Source organism: Periplaneta americana, chromosome 7, assembly GCF_040183065.1.
Source record: "Periplaneta americana isolate PAMFEO1 chromosome 7, P.americana_PAMFEO1_priV1, whole genome shotgun sequence".
Lineage (NCBI taxonomy): Eukaryota > Metazoa > Arthropoda > Insecta > Blattodea > Blattidae > Periplaneta > Periplaneta americana.
The window spans coordinates 66,324,357-66,338,103 of record NC_091123.1 but is presented as its reverse complement, the minus strand read 5'-3'; the positions used below and the strand labels follow the sequence as shown (position 1 = coordinate 66,338,103).

At 35.4% G+C, this 13,747-nt stretch overlaps 1 protein-coding gene across 3 annotated transcripts in view; it reads left to right on the top strand.

Moving 5' to 3' along the window:
- The window catches only part of mms4 (Methyl methanesulfonate sensitivity 4), a 64,029-nt gene that overhangs the window by 7,589 nt on the left and 42,693 nt on the right, over positions 1-13,747 (top strand). The window contains exon 1 of one of the 3 annotated variants that reach the window (XM_069830838.1): positions 6,881-11,748. The exons of 1 other annotated variant lie outside the window; for it this stretch is intronic. In XM_069830838.1, coding sequence (XP_069686939.1) covers positions 7,738-11,748 — 4,011 coding nt within the window. In that variant the 5' untranslated portion in view covers positions 6,881-7,737. Of the gene's footprint in view, positions 1-6,880; positions 11,749-13,747 lie in introns of those variants that run through there. One more of the 3 variants, XM_069830837.1, reaches the window with a different exon arrangement.

The following is a 13,747-nucleotide window of genomic DNA, read 5'->3' as shown; positions in this document are numbered from 1 at the left end:
CTCATTTGAATTGCATGGTGCAGCTGTAGTTCCATCTAGTGGTCGTTACCAATCGACAGTGGCGATCCTGGTGGTTGTTGTCTTCCACATGTTACCATTTATAACATGGGGATGATCAATGTGTTATGTGATCGGGGCAGTGTTTAAGGATTAGATCACTTCACACGTAATTATTATTGCATATGATTGCACATTCTAAGATTTATTTACATTGCATGCATATTTTCCTATTACAATATAAAAATTCTAGAAATAGATACAACGCATTGTGCATGCGTAGTAAACAAAAGCGCCTGTATATTTGCTACTTGTGCGAAACTTGTTGCCTACACACAAGTGAGTCCCATCAAGACTCAGGCCATTTTTTTTCTGTAACTGTACGTATGTTATGTATCTATACTAGCTGGTTCCGTTCTTGGAAAAGTAGTGGTCAAGGTCATGGGTAAGAGCAGCATCGACTATAATAGACGTGGATTCTGGATCCTAGAAGGAAGAACAGGAGAAAAGGACGTCTTCGCATTTTAGTTCTGTGTTGTCGATAGTCATAAAATTTAACAGTTAATAAATTATTTGGATATAAAAATTGATTAACATGCAAATGTGTGTAGTAGACTACGGTTTTTTTTACGTTTACGTAATGAAAGGCGATTTAAATCTAGTTGCTAACAACCAAATTCTTTAGCAATCGATACCCAAAAACAGACAGATCTCCTATAAAATCGCTGACTGGGCAACTCTTAATGGCCAAAAGTTTAGTAAGATGTCCGAAAAACTTGATTTGATGACGGTTTTCTACTATGCTCTAGCGGCTATGGATTGAATATATTAACTTCGGCTCGGGACCAGTACATGCGTATGGAAGCGTATAAGTCGGTTTCTGTGATGATTTTTCGGTAAGTTCCAGTAATTTATAAGTAGAAATCATTTTAAAATATTACTCTTTGAAGTTGAATTTGTTAGATTAAATCAATGACTGTAGAAAGTATGTTGGGCAATGGTAAAGTTTAATGGTGACATAGCCTAATTGTCATTCAGTGTTGGAACGAATTTTCAAGTTCTTTTAAATTAGAGTCGAATTTGTTCAGTGGATGTTTTAAGTGTAAACGTGGGTGTTTTATTCCTCAGTGTGATGATCAACGCTACAGAAGATCGTCAGTGAGAGTAATTTCGTTACAGTGTTCTTGCAGTTAGGAAGTATGCATAAAATACCTTTGTCTTGCAGGTAGTCAGTGACAAGCTCAGTTGTAGAAAATTTCCTTAAAGCTTCAGACTGATTCATATCGCAAACGAAGCATTGATTTCAGACACGTCATAGGACTAAGTTAATATGGACTGACTTTTTAAATACGGTACTAAAATAGCACGTTGGCCTGCAATAGAGATGCGTGCAAGAATGACATAAGTACGGAAAATTTGAACTACCTTTACCTTCATCTGACGTTGGGAAATTTCTTTTTTGACAGATTTATGTTGTTTACAGGTTTGATTGTGTCAGGTTAGGTCTACGCATGCACGAACGGTTTTCTTGGAATGAGCCCTAATTTTTCTCTCTCGTTAGAATTTGCAGCCAATCTAATAACATTGCATATCAAGTTGTCACAAATGTGGCAAGTATCAGCATAACATTTCTTGAATGTAACTTCAGCTTATGGAATTCCTGTCAGTTTCAAATGTATTAGCCCGTCAGTCATATTTGCTTATACAACTGATAACATTTTTTCATTTGTCAAATTAAATGGCCTTCTATCAATACCTAACGGACCAAGAAGATTGGCAGTAGTGCATTTCCGCCTTGCAACTGGTCATGACTGCTTGGTGCAGCATCTCCACCGTTTTGGTATTTATCAACATCCAACCTGTACCCTTTGTGACCTTCAAGAAGTAATGAATAGGGATCATCTCCAACGCTGTCCAGCTCTAAAACCACTGACAGAATGTGCCAGATAGTCCCAGCTATCCAAATCCGCGGGGTCACCCTGACCACCGGAACCACGTAATACGATGAGTTGACTATCTCAGCAGAGACGGGAGACTACCCGTTCCCTCTTGAAGTCGTAACTGCGTCGAATTGTCTCACCAACTGAACATTCGCTCGGTCTCCAAGCCCAGGCCGGCGGTGCGTGTCGTTCCTCCAATCAGCGGAGGAGAAGATCAGGGTACGTTCAGAAAAATAAAGTAAACAGTACAGGCACCATAAACCATAAAATTGCCCACAGCATGAACTACATCACAGAGCGAGAAGCCTCATGCCTCTGTTTAGTTCTTAGTTTTTAGTTCTTTAAGGATTTTGTTTAGTTCCTTCATTAAATTTAAATTTAAGTTGTGTTAAGTAAAGTTAATTGTTTTAATCTTGAGATTGTGTTTAGGTAAAAGATAAGTTATCTATGTACCTGTCATTCGAATAAATAAATAAATAGATAGATAGATAGATAGATAGATAGATAGATAGATAGATAGACAGAGAGACAGACAGACATTTGTTTACCGCGTGTAATAACAACTACTACTTTTGTTATACGGAATTGACTTACGGTGAATAGTCTACGGACTTGAAGTTTTACCTCAGGCAAATTGTTTGTTGAAGATACTACCACTTTCGACAATCAAAGGTCTGAAGATCACATCTACATGTAAATAAACGCTTTTTAGATTCACTGTGTCTACAAAATTTGTTGTTTCATCTATTGTCTTAGACAGCGATGTATTTCTAAAAAAGAAAGTGCCCTGGCTGAGGGATTTCGGTAGTACCCACAGTAGATATTACCACCACCATCTCTTCCAAAGGAATACCTATGAAATGTCAGAAGAAAATACGTGAGTTCGAATCTAGATAGAGAGGTTGTTAGGTCCACAAAGGAGACTTGAGTATGAACTTGTTTAAATATGAATAAAACATTTTTTTTAATAAATACAACTTTCGACGATAATATGAAAATCAGAAAAGTGCTCAGGTGCCGCCCAGCCTACAAAAATACTGCCAGGGCCTGCCAGGCCTGAAATACTTTCCTGGTCTTAGGGAAATGTTCTCTGCAAATAAAAAATTCGTTTTTACGAATTTTCAAGCTGTACCTATGTGTTACCATTCTGTGCTTTTTTTTTAATCCGAAGTGGTAACGCATGTTTCAGATGTAGCCTTTTGATTAATATATCATTGAGAAAACAAGAGTAGGTATATTACCTGTCATAATTGCTTAGTATGCAGTATCTCTTAAATATTGTCAATCGATTTTCGGTGGAACTTAGAGATCTCCCCACACTACACACGGGAGAGAAAACACACTTAAATCATTCTCACTTCACGACACTCAGATGTTCCTCAAACTAACCCACTAACCCTGTCACATACCTCGGCCTCCTGCCACTTAGCTATCCCCTTGTTTAATCCATCTAACCCATCCTAACAAAACGTAAATCAGATGTCAGTCCTGTGTGTGATGTAGAGATATAGCAAAGATTGGGTTGATTTTCTATGGAGATTTTTGTGGTACATTTAGCTCTGCTGTCTTGAAGTAGTTTCAGAGATTTTTTTCATTTACTAATTTTCTTTTATCTGTTTTATCTCACGGCTTTAATGAATTTCTACACCCCTCCCTTAAATTCTTAAGATTGTGTCTTTTTAGGACTAGGTGTATTGGCATGTTTAATTTCTTCTTCATTGGTCCTTACTTAAGTGTATTGTATTTTATATATTCTTTTGGGTTCTTATTCCTCTGCTCTGTCTTAAAATCAGATGAGTCAGTCAAATACTTATTTGCATCGAAAAATGGATATCAAATTCATAATCAGAATCCAAGAGAAATGTTATCAGTAATTCTTCAGAAGTACCCAGAGAAGGTATTGTGCTTGAATCTGAAATACAAAAAACATTTCAGTTAAGAACCAGAGTTAGCTATAGTCTGTACATCGCAACTACAAATGATCTTCCTGATTCCAGTTTCATGTTGTACACTTGATATGGGACTTGCAACAGCAAAACATAGTGATGAAAAGAGTAAAGGTAAGCACTCACTAGCTGGAATGGTTTCATTCGGATTTTTATTACAATATCACTCACTTATCTGCATTTCCATATTGAAGTGCTGGTCTTCTGTGCCCGAGGTTGCAGATTTGATTCCGGCCCAGGTCGATGGCATCTAAATGTGATGTACAACAGGCTCGTTAGTAGATTTACTGGCATGTAATAGTAATATACGTTTCAAGAGTGATATGTTGACGTTTTCATGGTCGAGGAAAAGATTGAAAAAGCGAAACGTAGTTGAGCTTTTTTAATTTCTGAGAACATGAAAACAAACATACCGCTCGTGTATCGTACATTATTTTGTGCGAAGATCGTTTATTACATACCTGAAAGACGAATTTCTAATTAGTTGCAATGAAATCTCCATGTTGGTTTCTGTTTAATGACGGCAACTTCGGAACACCAAAATATCTTTCTTCAACATTGTTGCTATAAAATGTTTTCTGTGTTTACTATACTCCTGCAGGCCGTGATATACATCTGTCTTTTTTTTTCCCCCAGTCTATAAATGCGAACTTAAAACAAGCGGTAAGGTTATGTAATGATTTATTTTTCATTTTAATATTTTAACAATATTATTTATATAACATATTGCAGTAATAACATCGGCATCTGGAATCTTGTTGATTTTTTCACAGCTTCCTTAATGTTACTTGTATCAGGCTTAATTTTTGCAAATATTTAAAAACAATAATTGACATTGCAATTTAGGTGAAATTGCAGTGGTAAGTTTCCAATTTATAATTATTACTATGTTAAACGTCTCTAAAAATAATATGTTAAAAGCCTAAAGCAGTAAAATGAATGTCACGCTTAAGCGGTAAGAAGAGGGAAATTGTTATGTGTGTTACGTTGGGAATACTGAATGTGGTATTTCACACTTACCGTGTATTGGTTCTGTGCGGAAAACAAGCAAATACGCACGATCTCGCACAAAAGAACTTTTGCAGGACAAAATTTCGGCACTCCGGTAACACTGATATAACCTCAGCATTTGCGAGCATTGTTAAATAAAACATAATTTAAATTTTCCATATTGATCATCTAATAATGTTGTTTATCACTTGATCGAAAGCAATAATTCCTTGTAGTATTCCGGATTAAACTTGGAAATAAAATGATTAGCTCTAAGGAGGATGCATTTTTAATTGTATTGGCTTTAGTAGAAGAAAAAACGAAGTAAGTTTTGCATCATCCATTTCATTTAAGCCTTCAATATTATCGCGATTGGAGACCTTGCAATCGATATATTGTCATGATTAGTTTTGCTTTGATCTTGATCCATGGAAATCTGCCTAGAATTCTCTGGCCAGAATTCTGGATGGAATCCAGTAATGTGAGCAGAGGTGATACAGCCAAGTGAGCAATGTTCAGTTTAAAAATATTAGTGCCAAGAATAAAAATTTGAATGCTCCAAATGAATCCATTCCAGTAAGTGAATGTCTACCTTAACTCGCCAAGTTTTTTTAAGCAACAAATATTTGAGTTATGCTTCCCATGTCACATGACACATGCCATTATGCTAATCCATCTCTTTCCTGGTTAGTGATAACCACAGCCACAGTGATCTGGTCCTTCAGATCTTCAAGTCTGACTGGCAAGGGTATTACATAAACCTGATTTTTAATGTAACCCCACAGAAAAACGCCACAAGGAATCGGATCAGGTGACTACGGAGGCTATTGGATAAGATGCTGATCATCAGCTGAGGTGCACCTAATAATGTAATGTGAAAGTTGCTCATTTAGGTAGTGATGCATTTCATGATGAAAATGTGGTGGAGCTCCGTTTTGTTGAAAGATAACCCAGGTTTATCTTCCAAGAACTGTGGCATTAACTATTGTGTCAGTATATCGAGATAGTTAAGTCTTGTTACTGTCTCTCGCAAAAAAAAGTGTCCATGCATCTTATCACATGATACAGAACAGGAGACGTTAATTTTGGAGAAATCCACACATGTTCCAAAAGAGCAAGAGGATTCTCAGTTCCCAGCACTTTAATGTTAGGCCTATGTCTGTTCACCTTATCACTTAATTGGAAGATGACCTCATCGCTGGAAATAAATTTCTCAACTAATTCTTCGTGTCTGCTGCGTTAGCTTTGTGGTAGCCCATCTGCCTCCAGACTAATCGGCCTGGGTTTGATTCCCGGTGTATATGGTCAGAGATTTTCATGTAAAATTGTGCACCAGTATGCCTGGGTGAAATTTTCCAAATCTCTCTGCAGTGCATATGAAGAGAAGACATATCACTGGTAATAGTGAATTTATTGTCTGTTGGATGGGGACATTAACACACACACAAACACACGCGCATGCACACACATGCACACACACACACACACACACACACACACACACACACTTGTACTTGTAGAGTAGGCTTGGGATCGAACATCCTTAAACGATATAGCATCAAGCTGCTTGTGTTTATTACGTAGTTGGAATAGCATTACAGCAAACATAACTACCCTAAAAAACCATTGGTTCACATCCGTTATGCATAGTGGCCGGTCAACTCACAGCTGCATTATACATTACTACATATAACATCATTGTCTGTACAATAACCATATTCCACTGCCATTCCCGTAGTGTTGCAACCATATACTTGTACTATGAATGCTTGGCACAGCGGTCGACACACAACTGAATTCACATTGCTCTCTGTGCGATAACTATACATCACACTGCCATCTAGTGGTACGACCACATACTATGGATGCCATACAACATAAGACAGAAGACATATTGTGATACCATCGCTTAAAAAAATAGGTGCCATGACTTATGCCTGATCTTCCTATATTAGTTTATATTAATAAATTTTAATTTTTCAGATTTTGGCATATATTTTTCTGGAATGGCTGAGCAGTGAATTACTGTGATAATGATGAAACTGAAGTACAAAAGTTTGAAAAGGAAGCAGAAATAAAGACAGTAAATATTTGTTACAGAACTGTCAACTGTTACAGTAAATTAAATAGTTGAGAAAGAACAATTGAGTCAAAATTGAAGCAGTGAACCTGAGTGGTACTGATGAATCTGCGATAATGAATATGAATGATGAAAGAAAGGCACACAATTTTGACAGAGATCCAAAAACAAGATCAATTAATGTTTGTAATAGAACTATTGACTGTTATGACAAACAAAATAGCGAAATAACAGATGAATTAAAATTGGAAGCAGTGAATCTTTGTGGTACTGACAAATCTGAGAAAATTATAGCAGTGAATTTGTATCGTAGTGGTGAAAGTAGCTCACTGGAGTTTGGAAAAGAGCAAAAAATGAGAACAGATAATTTTTGTGATGCAATAGTTGGTTGTTATGGTGAACAAAATAATGAAATAAATAAAAAATCGAAGTTTGAAATAGTGAATCTTTGTGATAGTGACGAATCTTTAAAACCTAAAGCAGTGAATCTCTGTGATACTGGTGGAAATAAGTACTAAATTTTGAGGAAGAGCCAAATATGACAGCAATAAATCTGTGTCATGCATAGGCCTATAACGATAGGAATAATAGAGTTGCAATAAATAGTGCTGGGCATAAAAGTCGAAGAATGTAAAAGGAACTGAATATAATGTTACAGTCTTGTAGCAGTGATGAATGCACTGAGATTAAATGAAAGATGAATAAAAAATTAAGATTAACAGTTTACATATGAAAACACGAAATATTATAAATAGTGATTCAAACAAAGTGAGAATAAGTAAAAATGAATAGAGAGGAAAGTTCAAGGATGAAATCAAGAAATAATGCCTGGAGTAAAATATCAAGTGAAGTAAATTCCAAGACAACATTCAATCTCGAGGATTCACTTTCAGATAGTAGTGATGAGAGTTTTGAACAGTATTGGAGATTGAGAAAGGAGGAATTTACTAGGAAAATGAATAGATATAAACACAAATCAACACCAAACTCGGAACTTCATGCCTTAGATAGTGCAGTTTGTTGTGAAGTAACTATATCTAGTAGTGATTTAGGTAGTGACAGCACTGTTGAAAATTGTGCAAGAGCTGGAGTGAAAAAGGAGCCAGAAGATGTGTCTAATGATATGATCAATAGGGCTACATTGAATAGTACTAGACGTAAAGGACAAAGATTGGAAAAAGAACAAGTTATAATGGTACATTGTTGTGACAATGATGAATGCACTGAGATTACAAGTAATAAATCAGACAAAGTGAGAGCAAGGAAAAATTACTGGGGAACAAGTTCAGAGAAGGAATCAAGAAGTGATGCCCGGAGTAAAATGATATTAAGTCAAGTAAATTCCAAGACAACATTCAATCTCGAGGATTCACTTTCAGATAGTAGTGATGAGAATTTTGAACAGTATTGGAGATTGAGAAAGGAGGAATTTATTAGGAAAATGAATAGATATAAACACAAATCAACATCAAACTCGGAACTTCATGCTTTAGATAGTGCATTTTGTTCTGAAGTAACTATATCTAGTAGTGATCTAGGTAGTGAAAGCACTGTTGAAAATTATGCAAGAGCTGGAGTGAAAAAGGAGCCAGAAGACGTATCTGATGATAAGAACAACAGGGCTACATTGAATAGTACTAGACATGAAGGACGAAGATTGGAAAAAGAACAAGTTCTAATGGTACATTCTTGTGACAGTGATGAATGCACTGAGATTAAATTGGGAGAGGAATCAGAAGTTAACGTTAACGGTAAACATATGAAGAAATCACGAAAAAACGCTGATGTAATGATTATAAATAATGATTCAGACAAAGTGAGAGCAAGGAAAAATTACTTTGGAACAAGTTCGGAGAAGGAATCAAGAAGTAATGCCCGGAGTGAAATGAAATCAAGTCAAGTAAATTCCAAGACAACATTCAATCTCAAGGACACACTTTCTGATAGTAGTGATGAGAGTTTTGAACAGTATCAGAGATTGAGAAAGAAAGAATTTACTGGGCAAAGGAATAGATACAGACACAAATCAACACCAAACTCGGAACTTCATACCTTAGATAGTGCAGTTTGTTGTGAAGTAACTATATCTAGTAGTGATCTAGGTAGTGACAGCACTGTTGAAAATGATGCAAGAGCTGGAGTGAAAAAGGAGCCAGAAGATGTGTCTAATGATACGAACAATAGGGCTACATTGAATAGTACTAGACGTATACGACGAAGATTGGAAAAAGAACAAGATATAATGGTACATTCTTGTGACAGTGATGAATGCACTGAGATTAAATTGGGAGAGGAATCAAAAGTTAAGATAGACAGTAAACCTATGAAGAAAACGCAGAATAACACTGATGTAATGATTATAAATAATAATTCAGACAAAGTGAGAGTGAGAAAAAGTTATGGGACAATAAGTTCAAAGAAGGAATCAAGAAGTAATGCCCGGAGTAAAATGAAATCAAGTCAAGTAAATTCCAAGACAACATTCAATCTCAAGGACACACTTTCTGATAGTAGTGATGAGAGTTTTGAACAGTATTGGAGATTGAGAAAGAAAGAATTTACTGGGCAAAGGAATAGATATAGCCACAAATCAACACCAAACTCGGAACTTCATACTTTAGATAGTGCAGTTTGTTCTGAAGTAACTATATCTAGTAGTGATCTAGGTAGTGACAGCACTGTTGAAAATTATGGAAGAGCTGGAGTGAAAAAGGAGCCAGAAGATGTGTCTAATGATACGAATGATACGAAAGTTAAGATAGATAGTAAACCTATGAAGAAAACACGAAATAACACTGATGTAATGATTATAAATAATAATTCAGAGAAAGTGAGAGTAAGAAAAAATTATGGGAGAATAAGTTCAAAGAAGGAATCAAGAAGTAATGCCCGGAGTAAAATAAGATCAAGTCATCAAGTTAATTCCAAGACTGTATTGTGTATTGAAGATACACTTTCTGATAGTGCTAATCACAGTGTTGAACAGTATCGGAAATTGAGAAAGAAAGAATTTACTGGGCAAAGGAATAGATATAGACACAAATCAACACCAAACTCAGAACTTCATACCTTAGATAGTGCAGTTTGTTCTGAAGTAACTATATCTAGTAGTGATCTAGGTAGTGACAGCACTGTTGAAAATTATGCAAGAGCTGGAGTGAAAAAGGAGCCAGAAGATGTGTCTAATGATAAGAACAATAGGGTTACATTGAATAGTACTAAATGTAAACGACAAAGATTGGAAAAAGAACAAGATATGATGGTACATTGTTGTGACAGTGATGAATACACTGAGATTAAATTGGGAGAGGAATCAAAAGTTAAGGTTGATGGTAATCATGTGAAGAAAACACGAAATAACTCTGATGTAATGATTATAAATAGTGATTCAGATAAAGTGAAAGTAAATAAAAATTACGGGAGAATAATTTCAAACCAGGAATCAAGAAGTAATGCCTGTAGTAAAATAACATCTAGTCATCAAGTAAATTCCAAGACATTATTCTGTCTTGAAGACACCCTTTCTGATAGCAGTGATGACTGTGTTGAACGACATCGGAGATTGAGAAAGAAACTTTTTACTAGGAAAAAGAATAGATATAGACACAAATCAACATCAAACTCTGATCTTCATGCCTTATTTGGTGTAATTTGTTCTGAAGTAACTATATCTGGTAGTGATCTAAATAGTGACAGTACTGTTGAAAACTGTGCAAGAGCTGGAGTGAAAAAAGAGGCAGAAGATGTATCTAAGGATAGGAACAATAGAGTTATATTGAATTGTACTGGATTGGGAAAAGAACAAATTATAATGGTACCTTCTTGTGACAATGACGAATGTACTGAGATTAAATTGAAAGAGGAATCAGAAGTTAAGGTTAAAAGTAAACATATGAAAAAAATTCAAAATAGCACTGATGTAATGATTATAAATAGTGATTCAGATAAAGCGGGAATAAGTACAACTTACAGGAAAATAAGTTCAAAGAAGAAATCTAAAAGTAATGTCTGCAGTAAAAGGATATCAAACTGTAAAGTAAATTCCAAGAAAATATGCTGTCTTGAGGATACACTTTCAGATAGTAGTGATGTCACTTTTGAACACTATCAGAGATTGAGAAAGAATGAATTTACTAGAAAAAGGAATAGATGTAGACAAAAATCAGCACCAAACTCAGAGTTTCATGCCTTGAATAGTGCAATTTGTTCTGAAGTAACTATATCTGGTAGTGATCTAAATAGTGACAGCACTGTTGAAAATTGTGCAAGAACTGAAGTGAAAAAAGAGCCAGAGCTTCTTGGTGTATATGATATGCCTGTTACAGGCATCAAAACACACAATATAAATATTATGTTAAATTCTTCTGATGTACTAGCTTCTAAGAGATACGACCAAAGTGATAGTGGAGTGACTGAAGAAAGTAAAGAGCTTAATAAGTGTAAATTAACATCCATGTCTGAAGTAAATTCCAGAAATGTTACAGTTTGTAATGTAGTAATTCTTTCTGGTAGCGATCTGAATAATGATGGTACCATTGGAATTGATATCAGTGCTAATGTAGAAGAAGAGCAGATGGTTCTGGATATAGACTCAGAAGAAACAGACATGATGGATTGTCGTGGGCCAGAGCATTTTCAGAGCTGCGGTGAAAGTGATAGGAATAAGGCTAAAAAAAGAAAGGCATTCAATATATGTAAACTAACACCAAAGCCAAAGAATGCTACAGATGGTCCTTTAAAAATACTGTCTGGTAGTGAAATGAACAGTGATAGCTCAAATGACATTACTGAAAAGGTGAGAGTAAATAGATAACTGGAGAAGAGTAATCTAGGAGGAGGGATGGATAGTGGTAGAATCGAATTTTAGTATTGTGGTGATGGCCTGTAGTCATGTCTTAATAAGTTATTTGTAGTCATCTATGTAGAATTCTTTTAATTTAATCGTATTTGTTTAATTTTTTTCACAATTAGAAATTAATTTACAGTTTACGTTGTAAGTTAGCAATGTTGCTATGTTGAGCCACAGTTTGCATTATCTGCTTCTGAGAAATTGTCAAAACTGAGCACTTGATACATACTCTTAAATGTTTCCAACAAAATTATTGTTCAGGCTTGTGAATTGAATTTATCTAGTGTTTTGGTATAATTTCCACTGCTTGCTATGTATTGTATATTCTTTTGTATAGTTCGACTACTTATTATGTATTGTTCTCTGTTCCACTCATCTATCATCATATGATGACGCAGAATTTCTGCACGGAAATATCATATGTACTTCTGTACATCGTAATAATATGTGATATGCGAAAAATAATCACTTAGTGGTTTAAGAAGGCGCCTATTCCGTCGGATCTCGGCCACTTAGTCACTCATAACGAGTGCACCTCTGCACATGTATGGACATTGTGCCACTGTCATACATCTATGACGCAGTGCATGAGGGAATCCAAGAGGTGGAACTTAAACTGAGAGGATTCAATCCGACATCGGGATAGGAATTCGGTGTGGCTTAGTGGGTAGAGCTGAAAACCCGGGTTCAAATCCCAGTGTCGGAGAGAATTTTTTTTCTGTTCCACTCATCCATCATCATATGATGACGTAGAATTTCTGCACGGAAATATCATATGTACTTCAGTACATCGTAATAATATATTGTACATTTTTGTCGAGCCATCAGCGTAGCTTGGTCGGCAGAGTCACTTGTCTGTTGATATGGAGCTGTGCTCGGGCTTGGGTTAATTCATGTTTGGTTGATTACCTGGTTGGGTTTTTACCGAGATTTTCCTCAGTCATAAGGCAAATGTCAGGTAATCTACGGCAAATCCTCGGCCTCATGTCATCTTGCCAAGAAATTGTGTAAAGCTTGACTTGTTCTACATCTTAATGCTTTAATGCTGATGTAAGATCTATGGATTACAATAAATGAAAATGAAAAAAGAAAATTGCTATTATGGCAGTCATTATAGTCACCACGACCATCACCATTGCCACCACAATGACTACTATCACTGTGATCTCATATTTGAAACGCAATTGTTCTCTAGAGCAGTGTTGCTCAAACTTTTTCCCCCATGGAACCTAGAGTTTAACCATGGGTTATTCATTTTCTTTGTTTTGTTATCAAATGCTATTAATAACTTATTATTTATTCACATAAACATAAAAAATTCGTTTTAACAATTAATAGTTCCACGACCATTGTAGGACTAAGAAGTTAGTACTTCTTGAAATAAGTTGACTGGCGGATGTATGTGAAAAGTGAACAAAAAAAATCTGTCTTACCATTTACCAATGTTTTTCAGTTTTATTAAATAGCCTATTTTGTAAAAGTAAGGGTTTGAAAAAATTATAATTCGGACAAAAGTTGGTTTTTGTGCGTAAAATCAGAATCTGATTGAAAAAAAGTTTGGGTTCCTATTTAATAAAAACAAAAACTGACTTTGTAACCTACGCTAAATAAAAAATAACTAATGCTATTTTTTTCCCCTTCAAACGAGAAATGTTTATTCAAAATTTTATTCTCGTAAACGTATTGCTTTTTAGATAAGCAACTAGAAAGTTAAAAAAAAGACCCTTAGGCCTATATGATTTTATGGCAGAAAGTTGTTGCTCTATTTCTGCTTCTGAATTTAGTCTGTTCTGATGTTTTGTTTGGGTGGACACATACTCAGAAAATCCAGTGATATAAGTGATACATATGCCTATTATTTTCTATTTTAGATGTTTAACAATAGTATAATTATTGATATTTCATATTATTATTGATCATATTTTCGTGTTTTTTGTGTACGTTT